Source organism: Equus quagga, chromosome 6, assembly GCF_021613505.1.
Source record: "Equus quagga isolate Etosha38 chromosome 6, UCLA_HA_Equagga_1.0, whole genome shotgun sequence".
Taxonomy (NCBI): domain Eukaryota; kingdom Metazoa; phylum Chordata; class Mammalia; order Perissodactyla; family Equidae; genus Equus; species Equus quagga.
In genome coordinates this window covers 14,338,175-14,357,869 of record NC_060272.1, presented here as the reverse complement: position 1 = coordinate 14,357,869, position 19,695 = coordinate 14,338,175, and the positions used below count along the sequence as shown (strand labels likewise).

Sequence of the window (19,695 nt, the reverse complement as noted above, 5' to 3'; positions counted from 1 at the left end):
CTGATATTAGCTCTTTTTATCTTGCTTACCCTGAGGGAAGAAGAGAAACACTATCAGATAAGAAAAAGGTGCTTGTATCAATGCTGCCTTCACCTCTCCTTCACACCTCTCTCTGCAGGTGCACAGAGCCAGAGCTCTCCAGGCTGCCAGAAGCTTCTGGGCCCTGAGAAGCATTCCTGCCAGGTGCAGCTGCAGCCAGCACAGCCTCATCCATTGCAATGGAAATAGAGCTCCCAGTGGAACTGCCTGGAGTGAGATTTGACCTAAACAAATAACTGGGACATGAGCAGCTGATTTTTTGAGCACTAGAGAGAAAAATAAGTTTTTTAAAAGTCACTTGTATGATTTAAAAAAAAATCACACAGCATCTTTCTACAGTGTATTTATTCCTCTGGACAAATATTTCTACACATCTGGAGAATCACTGACAAAAGATTTTTAAGAATATTCACAGGGGAACACAAACCACACAACTTCCTCCAAGAAATCAAAAGTTACATCAGCTGGGAGCTTTAACCAGTTAAATCTATACAGCATGTAAGTGGCTCAAGCTACACAACAGATAAATGAACTATTGTGCTAGAAGAAAGGAATCCAAGATAATGAATAACATCTCTAAACAATATGCAGGGGGAGAGAAACCTAAATCTCTGAGATGAAAAACTGCAGTGAAAAAGCCCATCACACTTCACTTTCTCAGTTCACTGTTAGCAATGTAATTTTTAAGGCAATGCAATAAATGGCCAGTCGCATATGTCACGGAGGATAGCAAGTTAATTCAAATCAAATATATTATAGGGAAGTTTAAGTTCAGATTCTTAAAGACATTAATTGAAATTAAGTTAATTAACCAAATATTTTATGATAATAGGAACTGAACCTTCATATTAAAAAAAACACTAGATATAATCGCTAAGTACTAGTTTAACAATCCCTTTAACAGATCATTTGAAAGGCTCAATTGTCCCCTCTGAAGTTCATGTTGGTGGTTTTTTGCAGTTTGCTTAAAAAATTATGTGCCTTTATTGTACTAAAGAAATTCCGAGAGAGAGAAGCACAACCTACTCACTGATGATAACAACACAACCATTTTTCACATTCCTTCCTTACAAAGTCTACAAAAGTGCTTGAATTTATCCAAACTACTATTAGTTTAGCTAATGTTAAAAATAGAAACTTTTCTACCAATTGGTTCAAAGTTCAGGTTATTTCTTACAGTGTTCAAGGCAAACCTGTTTAAATGAGTGAGAACACATGTAATTTCAAGTTAGGTTCCTTAAAACCCCCAACGTCATCTTAATTTTCACAATAACATAAATACATAAGGTAAAAATGTTTTCATTTTGCAAAAGACTACTTTGTCAACCCTCTAGAAGGCAATTACAACGTTCCTCCCTGGGTTTCCATCTGGCAACACTGCAGCTAGGTGGGACATAATTTTGAACAATACATAACAGTTGTTCTATACAAAGAAGCCTCCTGGAAACCACATTCACCCACAAAATGTCAACATATCTTTCCTCACAAAGAAGAATCAAAGTGGAACCAAAGCCAAGCTACAGGAAAAGAGAGAGAAGAGAGTTCACAAGAGACAGAGTAAGTTTTAAAATCGAGCAGAGGGCAAGAAGGCACCAGGCGGGCACACGACGAAAGCACTTCGTGGAGAAGACAACAGAGACACTGTGGAGGCACCCCTCTTACCAGCACGGGCCCTGGGCTCTCTGCTTCCACTTCTCCCTGAGCGGCATCCTTGCACTGCAGAGGGGACTCGATCACAAGCTCCTTTTTGACACTTCTACTACTTGTCCTGCATTTATCAGCCTGCATTCTCAGCTGAAAACACAAGTCAGAAAGTCTGCAACTGGGACAGCTGCGAGTCCCTGGCCGTGCAAGGCACACGCATACCAGTGGCCTGAGGAAGAAAAGAAAGCTGGCTTCCTAGGCACAAGTGGTCAGCCCCACTGTCTGGGTCTGCAGAGCCTGTGGGGTGGGAGGGCATGCCAGCGAGGGCCAGCCTCCAGGGGTGTTACTACTGCTCGGAAAATGGGAGGTTCCCACTTGCCGGCCAAAGGAAAACAAACCCCAAACTGTACAATACACAGTGTACTGCCTCTCCGATAAAGACCAGCCTCATTGTGTCTGCTCCACACGGCGTGGGCCAAATCAACCCAAAGGAAAATACTGCAGTGTTTAAAAAAAACAGTCACGGTTAGACTCCTTCATAATTATTTCAAATCTGAGCCTCCTGGAACAGAAGAGCAGCTAGGTCGTCTGGGTGTTCTAAAATTCTTACGGTTTCTGGATGCTTTCCTTCATGTTATGGCTAAACACCAAATACTTGGCTGATGATCAAAGCAGGGAAGAGCAACCAGCAAAGGGTTCCCATAGCCTGTACCTCATGGGTGTAGGTATAAGGAAAGAGTTTCCCCCTGCACAACAGACTGCAGGACGCAAAACTTAACTTATCTACTATTCTATGCCGGAAAGACAAGGTCATCAAACATTTTCACAGGATACCATGTATCATGGTAAACACTTTTATTAAACAGAATACTACTTTCAGTTCATCCACAGCTGTGCCAGTACCAGTAGGTAATGAGCCCAGGACTAGGTACCAAAAAGATCATAGTAAAATATAAGGCAGAATGTCTCTCTCTTCAAGGAGCATCAGAGCAAGCTGGAAAGGCAAGATGAATAGACATCATAAGTGACAGATTAATATAATTAATAGAGATTTACACAAAAGCACAGGATAGCAGCTGGGTCCCCATGCCATGGTTTGATGGTGAAAGCACCCAAAATTTGTTTTCCCAAACGCCTGCTATTTCTACCATTTCCTCATGTTAATAGTGGAGCAATTTTTAAATCATTTTAAAATCATTTCTTAGGAAAAATTAAAATAGAAGTGTTAAGGGATTTATTTTAAACATTACATGGAAAATGAGCATTAAAGTGTGATTAAATATTAATCCACACTTCCTGGGATGCTGCAGAGCTTCTCCCAGTTAGTGACTCTGCTTATTTCCTTGAAATCAGCGAGGATTTAGTAACCGTAATAACAGAAGCAGCAGTAGTAAGTAAATAATGGAACTAGGTGTCACTTAGCAACAACAGGTACCACAAGGGACACTACTCAGTGTACATAGGTACACTACTCATGGAAATACAGAAGCCGTTATAGAAGATACAGGTACAAGTCTCCCACTTTCCAGGGGAAGTAACTGAGGCTGGAAGGGCTCAGAGGGGGCGGTGGGGAAGCCAAGATGGCACCTACGTCTGCACACTCTCCTCCTTCCCACCAGGGCCTGCCGAGACGGCTCCAGTCTCTGTCACTCACACCAGGAATCCTTCTGAATGTGGATAGTAACTGTAGAATGAGTCACAAGGGCTCAAGGAGTCCATAAAAAGCAAGGAGTAGTTTCTATAATAATTCTTTTTAAACTACCCAATTTCTCAACCTTGGGTAATCTCTTAGAGTAAATAAAAACACTACCAAATCAGTGTTTCAGAGTAATATGATCTATGAATTTAAAAAATCTTTGTAAAGTTACAAGAGGATAGGGAAAAAAAAAGGAGCTTCAGAAAAGAGTTACATAAATATAGGATTAAAAAAGTTATATCGAAACTTAGAAATGTCCTGTGAATCAGAGGAGGCAGGAACGGATGAAGCCACAAGCACTAAACCAACAAACTGAGATGTAGTGAAGTACAGTGTAACCAACGACTCGAAAACCTTTTGAAATGGCTCAAGAAGTTCTAAAAAGCCCAAGTCTCCCTCAAATCCCCACCATCATTAAGCTACCAGAAGTTTTGGACTTTAAGGGGAGAAATGCTATCCTATTTATTGGGTCAAAATACTCTGACATTCTGTAAGTAATGAGAAGGAACTTAAAAGGTTATTTTATGAACACTGTAAGTGCTTGCTGTGCCCCAAGCCCTGCATAGATAATAACTTATTTAATCTTCATAACAACCCTACAAAGTAGGGTCATCCCCATTTTACAGACAATAACATGGTTATCCCCATTTTAGAGATGAGGACACTGATGCACAGAGAGGTTACGTATGTGCAGAAGGTCACACAGTGAGCAGTGGCAATATGGATCCAGTGTACACATCCTTAACCATGACAGCACACTGAATCAGTTGTCTATTCCAACTACGCCAACTGCTAAAAAGTGCAAATATGTAAAAGCTACTGATCAGCAATTAAAGATAAAGGCAGCATCTGAGTTTAATCCTATCAAAGCAAACTAGTGAAGAGGCAAAAAGGTAAAAATGGCATTCACAGCACACTGCCTGTACATAGTAGGTGTTCATTAAATGGTAACTACTCTAATTGTTGTTGATCTTGTTATTCCAATCTGAAGAAAGTAACATTAGTCTTAAATTCAGGACTTCGGCTGTGTGATCTAAAACGACAATTCCACCAACTGTTGCTACGACACATTACAAAGTGCTTCAGCAATTTAAAATCAACTGTTCTTTCCTCTTTGCTGCTTGGATATGACAGCTGCCTTCAAACGGTCATCTTGAACACCCCGTGTTCAAGCCATGAGCCAGGCATCATCTTCCTGAAGTTCTTCTATATTTTTCCAAATTTTAGCCAAGAATTTATACTTCTTTTGTAATCAAGGAAAAAACTTTGAATTGGCTCTGAGCTTCCAGGTAGGCAGGACAGGAAGGCAAACATGATCAGTTCTATAATTCATATCATCAAAAGGATAAAACATACTAAACTGTAAGACAAGTAAATTTTTTTAAAGTTTCTTACACAGAGATTTACATAAAAGGGGACTTAATTAATGCACTAGACAAGGTTCTCAGCATGCGTATAGGAAACGCAGCAGCAAAATTCACACAGCTTCCTCATCACCATCTCAGAACATTATGCTTAAATCTTGGATAAAGGAAAGCAATTCTGGGAACAAGACAGTCATCTAGTCTATCACCTTCGAGTGGGTCCAACTTATGAAAGAAGGAAATTCTCAGGACTTAGAAGAATGGAGATACTACTGTCAGCTTTCCCGCTACCTAATTTCTCAGGCAATGCAAAGTGCTCTTGTCCTACTCTGCTCGTTTAGGACAGACCAACACTTTAGAAGTCTGATAGTCAAGGGGAGTCACATGGTACAGCATTTCCCTCCAGAACCTAAACCTCCAAGTAGGATGTGGTTTCTCTAGGGGGTTCATGAGATGAATGCCTGAGGACATTAGAATGACATCTGGTTAGAGCAACCACAAGAGGAAATGCCATCTCAGAAGGACAGGAAGTAGGTGGCCAGGGTTTCTGTTACAACATTTCAAAGAACAAGGTAGATGCTGGACCTCTGGATTCAAACCTACAAACATCTACTACTATCTAACCTCAAGTTCTTTCACACATTAACTTGTTTAACTCTTACAATAACAAACACATCTATTAACATGTATTAAGGGTATAGAGTTTTACTGTTAAAACAGAACAGAGTAAATCCCGTGGGGAAGTAGGCACACTTCAGAAGTAGGATGGGAATGAATACTTCTCTATGTGGGTTTCAATTCTTAGATTTAAAATGTATACAAATTGTTAGACAGGTTGGGTACATAAACCATGAAAACTTTATAGGAAATTTATGGAATTTTCTAAGGGCAATTTTTTACTATAAGGTGTAACCGCCCCTGACACAGGAAGGGTTAATAATCACTGGAAAAGGCTTGCCAACAAACTGTGACCTGGAGGTGAAATGGCTGGTTAGCCAAAGATGGGTAAGATCTCCAGAAGGAGGAAACCTAAGCCAGGCACAGCCGCCCAGGGCACAGATGAAGACAGGATATCGGGAGCAGGAGGGGCCGTTGCCTAGGAGGCCTTGCATGTTCTGAGATAAGAATATACGAGCACAGCAAAAACATGATAATATCAAAACAGAGACCAAGGGAGGGCTCCTTGAGAAATCACTAAGAATTCTTGGCATCCGCTAATTACTTTGTCCAGAACACTTTGTGTATGTTTAACAGATGTAAGCTGTATATATATTGAAACGCTGGTTATAATAAACTCAGAGTGGCCATCAGCCCTCTCTGCATCTATCCTGGTGGTGTGTACATTGGATCGTGACACCGACATAAGGGAGGCTAACTTTAGACTCTAAAGCTCCCATCTTCCCCCTCCCACCATAGGATGAAGTTCCATTACATTTTGAAAAGCAAGAAGCTGAAGGACCCTCTCACCCAGAGGACTCCTACACATGCCTCAAGACCCAGTTTAAATACTACTTTCCCTATGAAACTTTCTTGATCCTCCTGGCCAGAATTAATTAGCTCCTCGTCTGTTAACCCTCCAGGGAGCTTTTCACAGTCTACCTTTTATTAAGTTTGCATATGTCACACTCTTCAGTGAGACTGTAAATTCATGAGGGTAGGGACTGTACTTAGCCATCTGTGAGTCTCCAGTGTCTTAGGTACTGCAAGCACTCAAAACATATTCGCTGAATTGAATGCTTATGTGAGTTTTGTGTCACTGCTTATCTTTAGCCCTAAAGTGAAATTTAATTGTAAAAACATGCTAACATTTTCATTTGTTAATGGCCCAAATTAAGGCAGAGGCATTCAACTGTTCATAACTGAAATCCAAAGTACCATTTACTAATAATTAAAATGTTCTTGGGCCAGCCCCACAGCCAAGTGGTTAAAAGTTCCGGTGTTCTGCTTTGGCAGCCCAGGTTCACAGATGTGGATCCCAGGCGCAGACCTATGGCACTCGTCAGCCATACTGTGGAGGCATCCCACATGCAAAGTGGAGGAAGACAGGCACAGATGTTGGCTTGGGGCTAATCTTCCTCAAGCAAAAACAGAGGAGGATTAGCAATGGATGGTAGCTCAGGATGAATCTTCCTCACACACACACAAAAAAGTGTTCTTTCCTCTCAGCTAAAAAAACGTTATTCTGCAAAACTTGCTAGACATTTTTTGACACAAAGGTACACTTGGAAACAATACAACTGAACCTTTAAGAAGTGCAAATAAACTTGTTTTAAGAAACGAATTATATAAAATTTGAAAGCGCATTTTGCTGTAGCTAATAACTATATAATAACTGTACAAGGAATATATATCAATTATTTCAAATTAATGGAACGTTTTACTCTCTGTTTAGGGGCTCTTAGCACATCAGAAGGATATTTAAAATATAACAATCAACTTTAAAGGCAAAAAATGTATATATATTTTGGAGTAGAGGCTTTCAATTATATATATATCTTTAAAGTATATATAAAGTATATTTAAACATATAAAGCATATATATACAAACACATACTTTAGAGAAGAGACTTAAATATGTATTAGAGATATATATACATCTTTTTTCTCTTTATTTTTTTATTGAGGTAACAGTGGTTTATAACATTATATAAATTTTATGTGTACTTCATTATATTTTGACTTCTGTATAGCCTACATTGTGTTCACCACCACAAGTCTAGTTGCCATCTGTCACCATTCAAATGTGCCCCTTTATCCTTGTCACCCTCTCCCTAGCCCCTTCCCCTCTGATAGTGGAGATATATACCTAGATATATTTATATCTAAGTATTAAATAACTATACATATTATATATATACATATTTATATTTAAGTCCCCAAAGTAATCATTCCTTTTCTCTTGTTCTGGGTAAATTTGAACCACTAAGTAAAAATTATTATGAAAAACTGAAAAATGGAGCAAATGACTAAAGATTTTCCACAGTGTATTGTTACTCATCAGCTTGCTGGCCAAAGAAAAGAAAAGGTGTCAGGAACACGATCTGCCCTTCTGAGAAAAACAAAAATATGGGAGATAGAAGGCACAAGAAGCAGCAAAACAGAGAACAGGACAGGATTAAAAGCAACAGATGCAGGGAGCAAAAGTGATAACAGTCAGTTACAGCAGAGGAGGGATACAGTGACAAAAAGACAGAATAGACGTGGGGTAGGTAGAGGTGGGAGAGGAGAGAGGATTTCTACATCAGACCCTTGGGGCCTCTTAGAAGAGTTAATATATATTTTAAAAAAGGCAGTCTGATGCTCACCTCAACTATTTTTGCCATTAGAGATTTAATCAAATAATCACAGAAATGGAATATGCCTCATCATCTAGTCTAGTGTTTCTTAGCCTGGAATCCAAGGCTGAACTCCGGGGGAAAGCCGTCCATGAACCCTCTAAGACTACATTCAAAATTTTGTGTGCCTGGGATTTTTCCAAGGAAAGGCCCCTAGAGCTTATCCGGTTCTTAGAGAAGGGATCAAGGGGAGATTCTCCACTCACAGAATAAGGACATTGAGGTCCAGAGAGATGAGCTGGAGAGCCAACCAAACTCTTAAGAAACAAAGCTCTTCACTTCAGCAGGTTCAAATTCTATTTAAGTAGAGATAACAGCTATTTAAGCACCAGGCACCAGTTAAATAAACAAACCATTAGATGGCAATCAGCAGTGTCAACAGCTGCAGTCTACTCATTTGTTGATGGATGGCCAAGTCAGGAAATGGGTCATTACACAAAGCCTGATGCCCAGTGGAGAACCCAAGGCCATTAAATATACCTCCAAAAGAGGGCAAATAATACAACCAATAAAAATTACGTTTTTTGAGAACTCTTACTGATACTTGAGAAAATGCCCACAATTATACATACATACAAGACTGAAAAAAAAACACCACCACCACCAAAATGTGGCTGATTACCTCTGGTATGTGAGACTATTAGTGACTTTTTTTCCTAAACTCTTTTGTTTTCAAATGTTCTTCAAAAGCACTTCTCACTTCTATAGTCATAAATAAATGAATACGCTGTATTACAAGATAATGGTATAGAAAAAGCTCACATAGAGGTTTTAGCTCCCACTACACCACTCAACAGATGTGTGATATTAGAAAAGTCACTTCACCTCTCTGGGTCCCACAGACTTCACCTATAAAATGAAGGACTTACACCAAAAGATCTTTCCAACTATATATGTCTATAATATCAACTATTAAAACTTCCCTTATTGATGACATTTGGGGGAAAACAAACCACTCCAATGGAATGATATAAACATTTCAAAATCACATTGCTCTACTACATACAAAAGAAGAACACAAAGACTGCAAAGTGGATATATTTCTAACTGTGTCAGATCCTCATTTCCAACGAAGCAGGGGCAGAGCTGAGAGGCTGGCAGACGACAAGAACTACAGGCTGTTCCGTTGGTGAAGAAGGGTGTCAGGGGGAGGCCTGCTGCCCTCTCTACACAGCTCGAGGGTAAGCCCACAGCGCTGGGACAGCAAGGGACAGGCCCTAAGGAAGGCTCTGTTTTCAGAGGAGGAAACTAAGACGGGGAGAGTCCTTCCATTGCTAAAGACCACTGTGCAGTACTGGCTGTGTGAATTTAGGACAGTGACTTCACCACTCTGGAGGCCCCAGTCCCTCATCTGGAAAACAGGGATCAGAATGCCCACCATTATAATCCTCGCTAGATTTTGGACATTCCTAGACCCAAGTGGATAATGGTCATGTCCCACCATGTGGAAGAACACTGCCTGCAGCCAAGAATGTTGAGGAAGCTTCTCAGTAAAGGCAGCCCCACTCACGACATCCCCTTTCCCTGCTTCCACTTTCCCATAGCCCCATCCCCATCTAGCATTCTATGTTCTACTTTTATTTGTTTAATGTCTGTCTAATTCCAATTAAAAAAAAAAGCTCTATGAGGGCAGAGATTGTTGTCTATTTTGTTCACTGCTCTATTCCCAGGTCCCAAAACAGGGTAGGTGCTCAAAACACATTTCTTGAATGAATTTACTGGAGGCTCAGGATCCCCTCAGTCTGGATACAGAGCCTTACACTCTGGACAACAATAGCTTTTCTGTGAACTGTCAATTTATTTTAATCACAATAATAATAATTCAGCAAGCAGTGTCAATGGTTTGTTTTAGAGATGGAAATTTACAAAGCCAAAAAAAACATAATGTGCCTGGGATTTTTCTCAGGAAACGAAACTCCTGGCCTGAGTTCCCAAAGCCCAGCCTGCCGCAGAGCCTCAACCTTGACTGGACTATGCCAGCATGTTTTCTCTCCCCTCGTCAGCTTTAAGAATGCAGGGGGTGGGGGGGAACGAAAGAGTGTGTGTGAGAGAGAGAGTGTGTGTGTGTGTGTGTTAGGTACAATGGAGGGGGCAGGGGAGTGAAAGAGTGTGTATGTGTGTGTGGATGTGTGTGTGTTAGGTACAATGTACACAGTAGACAACGCTTAATTGTTTGCCTATAGAGTAAACGATGAAACCGCTTCACCTTGGTTTGATTTATCAGAGACCCAAGTCTCATAGGAGTTCACATGAAGTACAATTTTCTAACCTAACTTTCCTCACTACATGACAAATATTGAGGTTAAGGGCCAGAGAATGTATGCTTGGTGAAAAAAACAATCAAAACTTTTTTTTAAAGGACTAAAGTTTTTCTTTCTAAATAAAATGGCTTGTGCAATTATAAACAGAAGACAAATGTTCATTCTTTCACTTCTCCCCATATCCACCTCCCAAAGCAACCTAATGAAAAACACAAATAACCACCCTCCAAGTTTATCAGTTTTATAAAAATCTTTATCTGTGCATGTTAAATTAACTTAAAGCAAGTTCCAGCAGTGTTTATAAGGTGCAAAGCCAGTAGGCCATCTTGGTTTACAGATGATAGAGATGGGACAAGCTGGCAGAGGTCACATGGCTCTGATTACTCCCAGGTGTCACAGTTCATGGCCATCAGCTACCTAATATGGGGAGAGGAGAGTGGACTGGCCTCAAGCAAATGCTGGACACCTACTTCTGCAAAAAGGAAACCCCCCCCAGGCTGCAAGGCAGAGGTCCACATGAGGAAACTTCACAAAGTGAGTTGTGGAGTCTCCCCTAGCACTTCCGGCCTAATTTAGCTTGCATTTAAAAGACAGTGATCATTTACAATAATACCGGTTCCCTAACAGTAATTGGGAAGTCCCCTCTGTTAGAAAGTGGTAGATTATGTCCCTTCCATAAGATAAACTCATCAGCAGCAAAGATGATGTATCCCTTCTCATCCTGCTGCCAAAATGAGGGCCTTCCACTTCTTCCAAGCTCATTGTGACTGATTTCCTATGTGAAATTAAGAGACTGACAAAGAATAGAAAACAAAGCCCGACAGCTTTAGGAGGCTCATACGTTATTCCTGGACGACATATCCTAACAAGTCAAACTTCCCCCCAAGTGCTTGTAAAAATACGTAACTAAACTAAATGAATTTCTTAACAGATATGTAACAAACAAAGGTGATCAGAGGGGCCAGCCGGGTGGCTCAGCGGTTAAGTGCGCACGTTCTGCTTCTCAGCGGCCTGGGGTTCACCAGTTTGGATCCCGGGTGCAGACATGGCACCGCTTGGCACGCCATGCTGTGCTAGGCGTCCCACATATAAAGTAGAGGCATGGATGTTAGCTCAGGGCCAGGGTTCCTCAGCAAAAAGAGGAGGATTGGCAGCAGATGTTAGCTCAGGGCTAATCTTCCTCAAAAAAAAACAACTTATAAATGGGGCCAGCCCCATGGCTGAGTGGTTAAGTTCACGCGCTCTGCTTCTGAAGACCAGGTTTTCACCAGTTCAAATCCTGGGCATGGACATGGCACCGCTCATCAAGCCATGCTGAGGTGGCATCCCACATGCTACAACTAGAAGGACCCACAAATAAAAATTCACAGCTATATACCAGGGGACTTTGGGAGAAAAAGGAAAAATAAAATCTTTAAAAAAAAAAAAAAAAGTAACCAGAGTCGGAGATATAAACACAGTAGGTGCAAAGGGCCAACATCAAGGAAAGCCATCAAAGCTTCCCTTCTCTTTACTGCCAAAACCAAAATACACACATCATATAACTTAGAAACCAGTGGCGATGGTGGTAGTGAGGGTGATGGAGCAGCAGCTACCCTGGCCCTTTACTAAAGTTGCTCAAAGTCCCAGGTTATTTCTGTTACATTTCTAAAGCATTATACACGCAAAACAAATGGCTTCAGCTTTCCCCTCTCAAGGAAGGGAAAAAAAGCTCTTCCAGGAAAAAAGTGTGGTTAAAAGAGAGAGGGTGATGTTTAAGCGAGCTCTGAAAACTGGAACACCGGTAGTTATGGATATTCCACTGGTCCTTCCACAAAGAGGGGCCAGGTCTTAAAGGCCCTCTGTCAATTCAAAAGTTGCATGTTAAATAAACACAAAATAAATGAGGCTTCCAATGTTACATAAAGCATTTAGAAACTCTCCAGGCACACGCTTCCATTTATGCTTGCCAAGACCTAAATCTAGAAGTCAATACTTTATCTTTTGGTAAGTGTCACACAGGAATTTCAATATAGAAGGAGAGAGGAAAGGAAAGAGAATGAATGGTGTGGGATATGGCAGAGGTGGGTAAGGAAACCATTTCCCAAGTCCCTACTGTGTGCTAGGCACTTGACATACATCCTCATTTAATTAAGTTCGATTTAACTCCTACAATAACAACACTATAGATATTTTTGTTTATAGAAACTGTTGTTCTTATAAATTAGATAACTTATCCTAAGTTCACATAGCTTACTATACTTGGCAGCTATGTTTCAAAATTAATCTTAAACATAGTAATTAAATAGATCAGAATATTTTAAGTTATATTTCAGACACAATTTTATCTCTCTTTTGAATATATAGCTCCTTAAGACAGTCACAAAGAATACTGGAGAGTTTTCTAAGGCCTGAAAATATTAGGATGGAAGGTAACAAGCAATGAAAACTGCAATTTAATGTTAATAGTGATTGTGTCTGAAATATGGAACAAAGGTTTTTATTTTCTCTGCTTTCTACTTAACTATATTTTTTTCAACTTTCCTTAATAAGCATGAACTACTTTAAACTAAATACATTTTTTAAAGGCATTAATTACTATTTTGGAAATTTTAAGAAATAATGTCCACAAAGTAGCTAATGCATACAGTGCTTCCTCTAGCACGGGGACTGGGGTGAGGTGAGTGAAGCACTCAATTCAGGAACAGAATTTAAGAGAACGTTGAAAACTCATTAATCAAGATAAAAGTTAATGAAATACTCAAATAAAAATCAAAATTAATAGCAAAAGCAGGTAGGATAAACAAATCAAAACTTGAAATAAAGATAGGATCAGTCTTACTGATTTTTGGTAAGGAAGATTGTCCCTGAGCTAACATCTGTGCCAATCTTCCTCTATTTTGTATGTGTGTCGCCATCATAGCATGGCTGATGAGTGGTTTAGGTCCACACCCAGGATCCGAATCTGCAAACTCTGGGCTGCCAAAGTGGAGCACGCAAACTTAGTCACTACACCACGGCGCCGGCCCCTTTACTGATTTTTTTCGCCTCAGGCTCCAGTAGTGCTCCACTCAGCACAGGATTACCCTCTGCCAGGCGCTGTGATACGACAGTGTATTTATTCCTCCACCAGCCTTGAGACAGGGACTCTTATTTCACAGATGAGGAAACTGAGGCACAGAGGTTAGGGAATTAGTCCAAGGTCACAGAACTAGTCCAAGGTCACAGAGCTGTTACATGGCATAACAACTTTAAACTGATTAATGAGGTTATTTTTACATTATCATAAAGATAAAATCAACTTTTTTTTTCCTTCCCAAGGAAGTCCTTCTAGTTCTTCTATGTGAGCTGCTGCCACAGCATGGCTAATGACAGACGAGTGGTGTGGCTCCAAGACAGGGAACTGAACCCAGGCCTCCACAGGATGGAATGCACCACCTTAGCCTTATTGAAAACGTTATGGCAGATTTCAACTCATTAATCACTGATCATTTCTATTTAGCTTAAATTTTGGGAAAACACAACCTTGTGGGTAGGTTCTTTCACCAGAATTATCCTTCACCCACCTTCCTCACTCCTTTTCCCCCTACCCCTGCCAAAATAAAATGCCTTTCAATTTCGAGCCAATAAGAAAGGACCCACAGAGCAGGACAAGCTTCACATACATCTCTCAAATATTTTTAATTGTGTGGTCACATACTGAAACTCTTGCTTAACAATATACTTTCCTAAAGAGAATATAGAACAAAACCAACTTTAGGGTTTTTTTGCACAGAATCCCTGCACAAACACCTTACTTGTTTGCCAGCTGAGTTGCTAGCTCTCATTCAAGTTCGAATTTGTGACCCTGATGGTTGCTCACTAAAAGCAATGAAGCAATCTGTTTAGAAAAGGTAACATACACTTCTAAGGATTTCCTTTCTCCCCGCCATCAGAGGAATAAGATGCCAAAGTTACATCCTCCATATGCATCCTCCACAAGTCACTGCAATTAGGCCAGTAATGAAAAAAATACCACTATCCAATAGTACATTTATTATACTATTATTTTCCATTTAAACAGACACTCTTACTCACCGTGAACATTAGATTGACATAACTTTCATGAGCTTTCCTAGTCTCTGATTTAAGGCTTAAAGAAAAGATAATAAAATAAAAAATCTTAAGTTTTGTTTGGCAGCATTTTAAAATTGAGACTACGTTAACACTTTCCCCAACATCTCATTTTGAAATAACTGCAGCATGTACTATGTGTTCATTAATTTGGGGGGGAAACAGAGAACTTCTAGCTTTATTGCAATAGAGTTAAATCAACCAAAAATGTTAGCAGATCCAGCTTCCCAGAGCTGATATGCCACCTCCAAGACTCATCCTGGGGACACATGATTGTCAAATGGGGACACCAAACTATATGATGGTCAAGTTCTTTTCAGCTCAAACTTTCCACAATTCAGTGATACATATTAGCATGACGGTTAATTGGGCTCACTTTATCCTTCTATTTTGACAGTCATTTTGTCTGACTCTGTGGGACCCAGCACTTATCACAAAGGAGAATTTCTTAGGAATTTTCATTAAAGTAGTCAAAAGTACCAAGTGGAATGCCCTACGTATTTACACATTATTCCATTCACAAATGAGCTGATTCATGCATTAACTCCCCTGCCTGCTCACTCAGACAGCATTTCTTTTTTTTTTAACTTTTTTTAAGATTATGATAGTTTATAACCTTGTGACATTTCAGTTGTACATTATTGTTAGTCATGTTGTAGGTGCACCACTTCACCCTTTGCGCCCTCCCCCAACCCCCCTTTCCCCTGGTAACCACCGATCAGTTCTCTTTGTCTATACTTCCACCTATGAGTGGAGTCATACAGAGTTCATCTTTCTCTATCTGGCTTATTTCACTTAACATAATACCCTCAAGGTCCATCCGTGTTGTTGTGAATGGGACAATTTTATCCCTTTTTATGCTGAGTAGTATTCCATTGTGTATATATACCATATCTTCTTTATCCAATCATCAGTTGATGGGCACTTAGGTTGCTTCCACGTCTTGGCTATTGTAAATAATGCTCAGCAAGCATTTTGTAACCACAGGGCACCATGCAAGGACTGAGAGGTAAGGAACACACAGTCCAAGGGGGAGTAAAACGGAGGGAGGTAAAGGAGTAATTTCAATACCAACTGTGGCAGGGATTGGCTAGACCTGGTTATCCAATATGGCAGCCACTAGTCATCAGGGGCTATTGAGCACTTGACATTTGGCTAGTGGAACTGAGATAAGCACTAAGTGTAAAATGCACACTGATTTCAAAGGCTTTGTATGAAAAAAGAATGTAAAATATCTTATTCATAATTTTTTCTTGATTACATGTTGAATAATACTTTCAATATTCTGGATTAAATAGAATACATTATTTAAATTAATTTCATCTGTTTCTTTTTACTTTTTTTTTTTAAAGGAAGATTAGCCCTGAGCTAACATTCACCATCAATCCTCCTCTCTTTGCTTAAGGAAGACCGTCCTTGAGCTAACATCTGTGCTCATCTTCCTCTACTTTGTATGTGGGTCACTACCAAAGCACGGCCAGTGACTAGTGTAGGTCCATACCCAGGACGTGAACCCATGAATCCCAGGCTGCCAAAGCGGAGCATGCAAACTTAACCACTACACCACCAGGCTGGCCCCGACATTATATTTTATTGGACAGTGCTGAGCTAGATGCTCCCCAATCCTGTTTCTTCTTCCTGGACAGACAGAAAGACTACATTTCCCAATCTCCTTGGCAGTGGGGTTGAAACTATGTGATTGGATTTTGGCCAAAGAAATACAAGAAAAATGAGGTAGCAGAGTCTAGGTGAGTTAGAAAACAAGATGCACAATCATCCCAGCTCTCTCTCTCCTCGTGGGGCAGCTGAAAGCAGAGATTCCACAGGAGGTTCTGAGGATGCCCTGGGCAAGGGAGAAGGCATGGCTGTGAGGAAACTAGATTCCTGAGTCATCACATGGCAGATCCAATGGGATCTTGTCACAGGTGAGAAATACACTGATAGCGTTATGCTCCTGCCATTTGGTTACAGAGTTAGCCTACCCTGACTAATTAATACACTAAGAAAAAGTGCCTCAACAAGAGGGATGACCACTTGCTCAAGAATTCTCAGGATAAGCTTCAGAGATGAGGTGCCACATGAAAGGCACCTAAACGTGGTGGTTCTCAAACTCCATTGTGTCAGAAGCAGTTAGAGAGCTTGTTAAAACAAGACTGCTGGGCCCTCTTCTAATCCTCTCTAGGATGATGCAGCTAGGGACGTCTGTGTGAGTGTTGGCCCTTTAAGAGCGCCAGGCCTCCCCGTAGTCCTTGTCTGAGCTGCCGTCCCTCTCCCTTCCCCCAATCCCTCCAGTGCAGTAGTCTGCAGCGCAGCTGAGAATCTGCATCTCTAACAAGCTTCCAGGGGCTGCTGGTGCTGCTAGTCTAAGGAGCGCACCTTAAAAACTAGTCTTAAAGGAGGAGGAAGACTTTGTTAAGCAGTGAAGAGAAGAAAAGGCATTCAAAGGAAAGAACTACACATATAGAAAGGTTTGGAGGGTTGGAAGAGCATGGTGTGTTGGGGAAAAGCAAGACTTCCAGTGAAGAAGCATCACGGAGGCTAAAGAAAAAGCCAGAAAGGTAGAGACTTGTATTCAGCAGTCAGAAGTTTGAATTCTGCTCCTCAATGAGAACTTTAAAGCAGAGCTTTCCTTCCCACAGCATATGCAATAATAGAAATAATTACTCTAGGGGCTGGCCTGGTGGTATAGTGATAGAGTTAGCATGCTCCACATGGGAAGCGGGTTCAGATGCTGGGTGCGGACCTACACAGTGCTGGTCAAGTCATGCTGTGGGAGCAACCAACATACAAAATAGACAAAGATTGGCACAAATGTTAGCGACAATCTTCCTCAAGCAAAAAGAGGAAGACTGGCAATAGATGTTAGCTCAGGGTCAATCTTCCTCACATGTACAAAAATTACTCTAAAGTACATACGAGTATCGGCTAATACTCCAATTACTACAAAATTCCTGGGAAAATGACAGGGGTACAACATGGTAATTTAACCATTATGGACCAAGTGTGGATCACAATTCTTGGATCAACTACTCATTTATTATAATCTCATTATGTGACCTGAGAAAACCTGGGAAACAATTTAACTGCTGTGTAACTGCTGTGCTTGTGCTATAAGCAGAATAACATTTGCCTTCAATCTACTTCACAGAAGCTTTTAGGAGATTAGATGTAGAAATTTTAAAAATTTGTTCCTAGGAAAAGGTATATAATCCACATGCAAAGAACGTCTATTTCTTTAACTAGGTACGACTCAAACTGGTGGATACAAATGGCTAATTGTCCTGGAGAGAAGCAACCAGAACTGACAAACAGCAGGACGGAAGAGAGATGGAAGCAAGGACTATGAGGAACAACATGACTTCATCAGGAATCCTTTCCAGTAGTACAATTCTGAGTACCCTCCTTCCCACTACTCAGGACAGACCAAAAAAAAAAAAAAAAAAGCAGTTCCCAATTCACTCAACTGGATTAAAAACCACGTTAGTGCCTTCTGAGTAGCTATAAAATAGGGTGGTGGACTAGATAACCTCTAAAATCACTGTGAACAATATTCTATGAAATCATAGCCTCATTTGTGACCATACTAAATTTCCATCCCTACTATAAGTGTTTATACATACAGGTAACATAACAACTAAATGGTGAAAATAGGTTGCTAGGTGCAAGATGCTGAAACAGGCATGCTATCTGTACTGTATCCAAATGAATCCTGGGGGAAAACGTTTAGTAAGTCTTTTTCTTTCTAACGATCCAAGGAGGAAGTTCTGTTTGAGCTAAATATGTTCTTTGCTCCAAATAGAAATCTAATGGTCCCTCTGTGATCATTTACAAGGGAAAAAAGTGATCAAAATAGTCTCTTAAAAAAAGTTTATTAAATGTTTTCTCTCACTGTAGTTAGAATTAAATGAATAATACATGGAATTTATGTCAAAAATTCAAGGGAGTAAACTGGTTTTACCTCAAAGAAAAAAATTTATGATATTACTTTCAGTGATATACCTTAACATCATCAAGCTGCAATATGAGAAGATACCTTTTTGATATCTTTCATTCACATACAGCGTTGTCAAACTTTCACGTATGTTATCAACTTATTTTTATGGGGAAACTGTCATAGGTTTCCAACATTTATTTTGCCAAGTAATAATACTAAAACACAAAACCCAAACAAACAAAACCAAATAACATTAATCACCACCATCGTTTCATAAAGAAAGGCTATTAATGGGGCTGGCCCCGTGGCCGAGTGGTTAAGTTCGTGCGTTCTGTTTCGGTGCCCAGGGTTTCACCGGTTCGGATCCTGGGCGTGGACATGGCACCGCTCATCAGGACACGCTGAGGCGGCATCCCACATAGCACAACCAGAAGGACCTATAACTAGAATATACGACTACGTACTGGGGGGCTTCAGGGAGAAAGAAAAGGGGAAAAAAAAGGGTATTAAAACATACACGTGAAAACATACCTGAAACTAGGAATGGCAATCTTAGAATTTTTTTTTAAAGCTTTTAAATCTTTAAGAGCTCACTATATTTTCCTTATTTTTCTCATTTCTGCACAGTTCAAAAAGCTTTGTCATGGTCTGAGGTCCAGTATTTGAGAACCTGGGAGGGAGGCAATCAAATGCTTACAGGAGCTGATGGGTGACCACTTAGCTCCTCCTTGCAAAGCTGGTTTGAGTTGGCTCTTAAAGAATAATTAGGGGCTGCCCCGGGGCCGAGTGGTTAAGTTCTCTCGCTCTGCTTTGGCGGCTCAGGGTTTCGCTGGTTCAGATCCTGGGTGTGGACATGGCACCTCTCATCAAGACATGCTGGGGTGGCGTCCCACATGCCACAACTAGAGGGACCCACAACTATGTACCGGGGGGCTTTAGGAGAAAAAGGAAAAATAAAATCTTTAAAAAAAAAAAGGAAAAATTAAGAATTAGATTGGTGCTTCAGAAAAATCAATGAACTAGACTTATTTACTTCAGAAAAGTCCAGAATGAAATATCTACTGCAGGTGAAGGGCTGTTGGTATGTGTCCCAACAGAAGCTCAGGCATGCATACCATCTCCTAGGATGGGAAGGCTGATTAGACAAGCACCCTGTCCTGCCTATCTTGGGCTTGTTTTGGGCACTCACCCTTCAGACTACTGATTTAACCCGAGGTATCAATTTTGCGATTTTGCCCTCCTCCAGGGGACACATGGCAATATCTGGAGACATTTTTGGTTGTCATGACTTGTGCAAGGAGGGGCTTGCTACTGGCATCTAGTGGGTAGA

The 19,695-nt window shown here is 40.5% G+C and overlaps 1 protein-coding gene across 14 annotated transcripts in view; it reads right to left on the bottom strand.

Moving 5' to 3' along the window:
- The window catches only part of DOCK9 (dedicator of cytokinesis 9), a 273,741-nt gene that overhangs the window by 169,308 nt on the left and 84,738 nt on the right, over positions 1–19,695 (bottom strand). For 4 of the 14 annotated variants that reach the window (XM_046664996.1, XM_046665003.1, XM_046665001.1 and 1 more), the window contains exon 1: positions 1,702–1,961. The exons of 9 other annotated variants lie outside the window; for them this stretch is intronic. In XM_046664996.1, coding sequence (XP_046520952.1) covers positions 1,702–1,827 — 126 coding nt within the window. In that variant the 5' untranslated portion in view covers positions 1,828–1,961. Of the gene's footprint in view, positions 1–1,701; positions 1,963–19,695 lie in introns of those variants that run through there. One more of the 14 variants, XM_046664994.1, reaches the window with a different exon arrangement.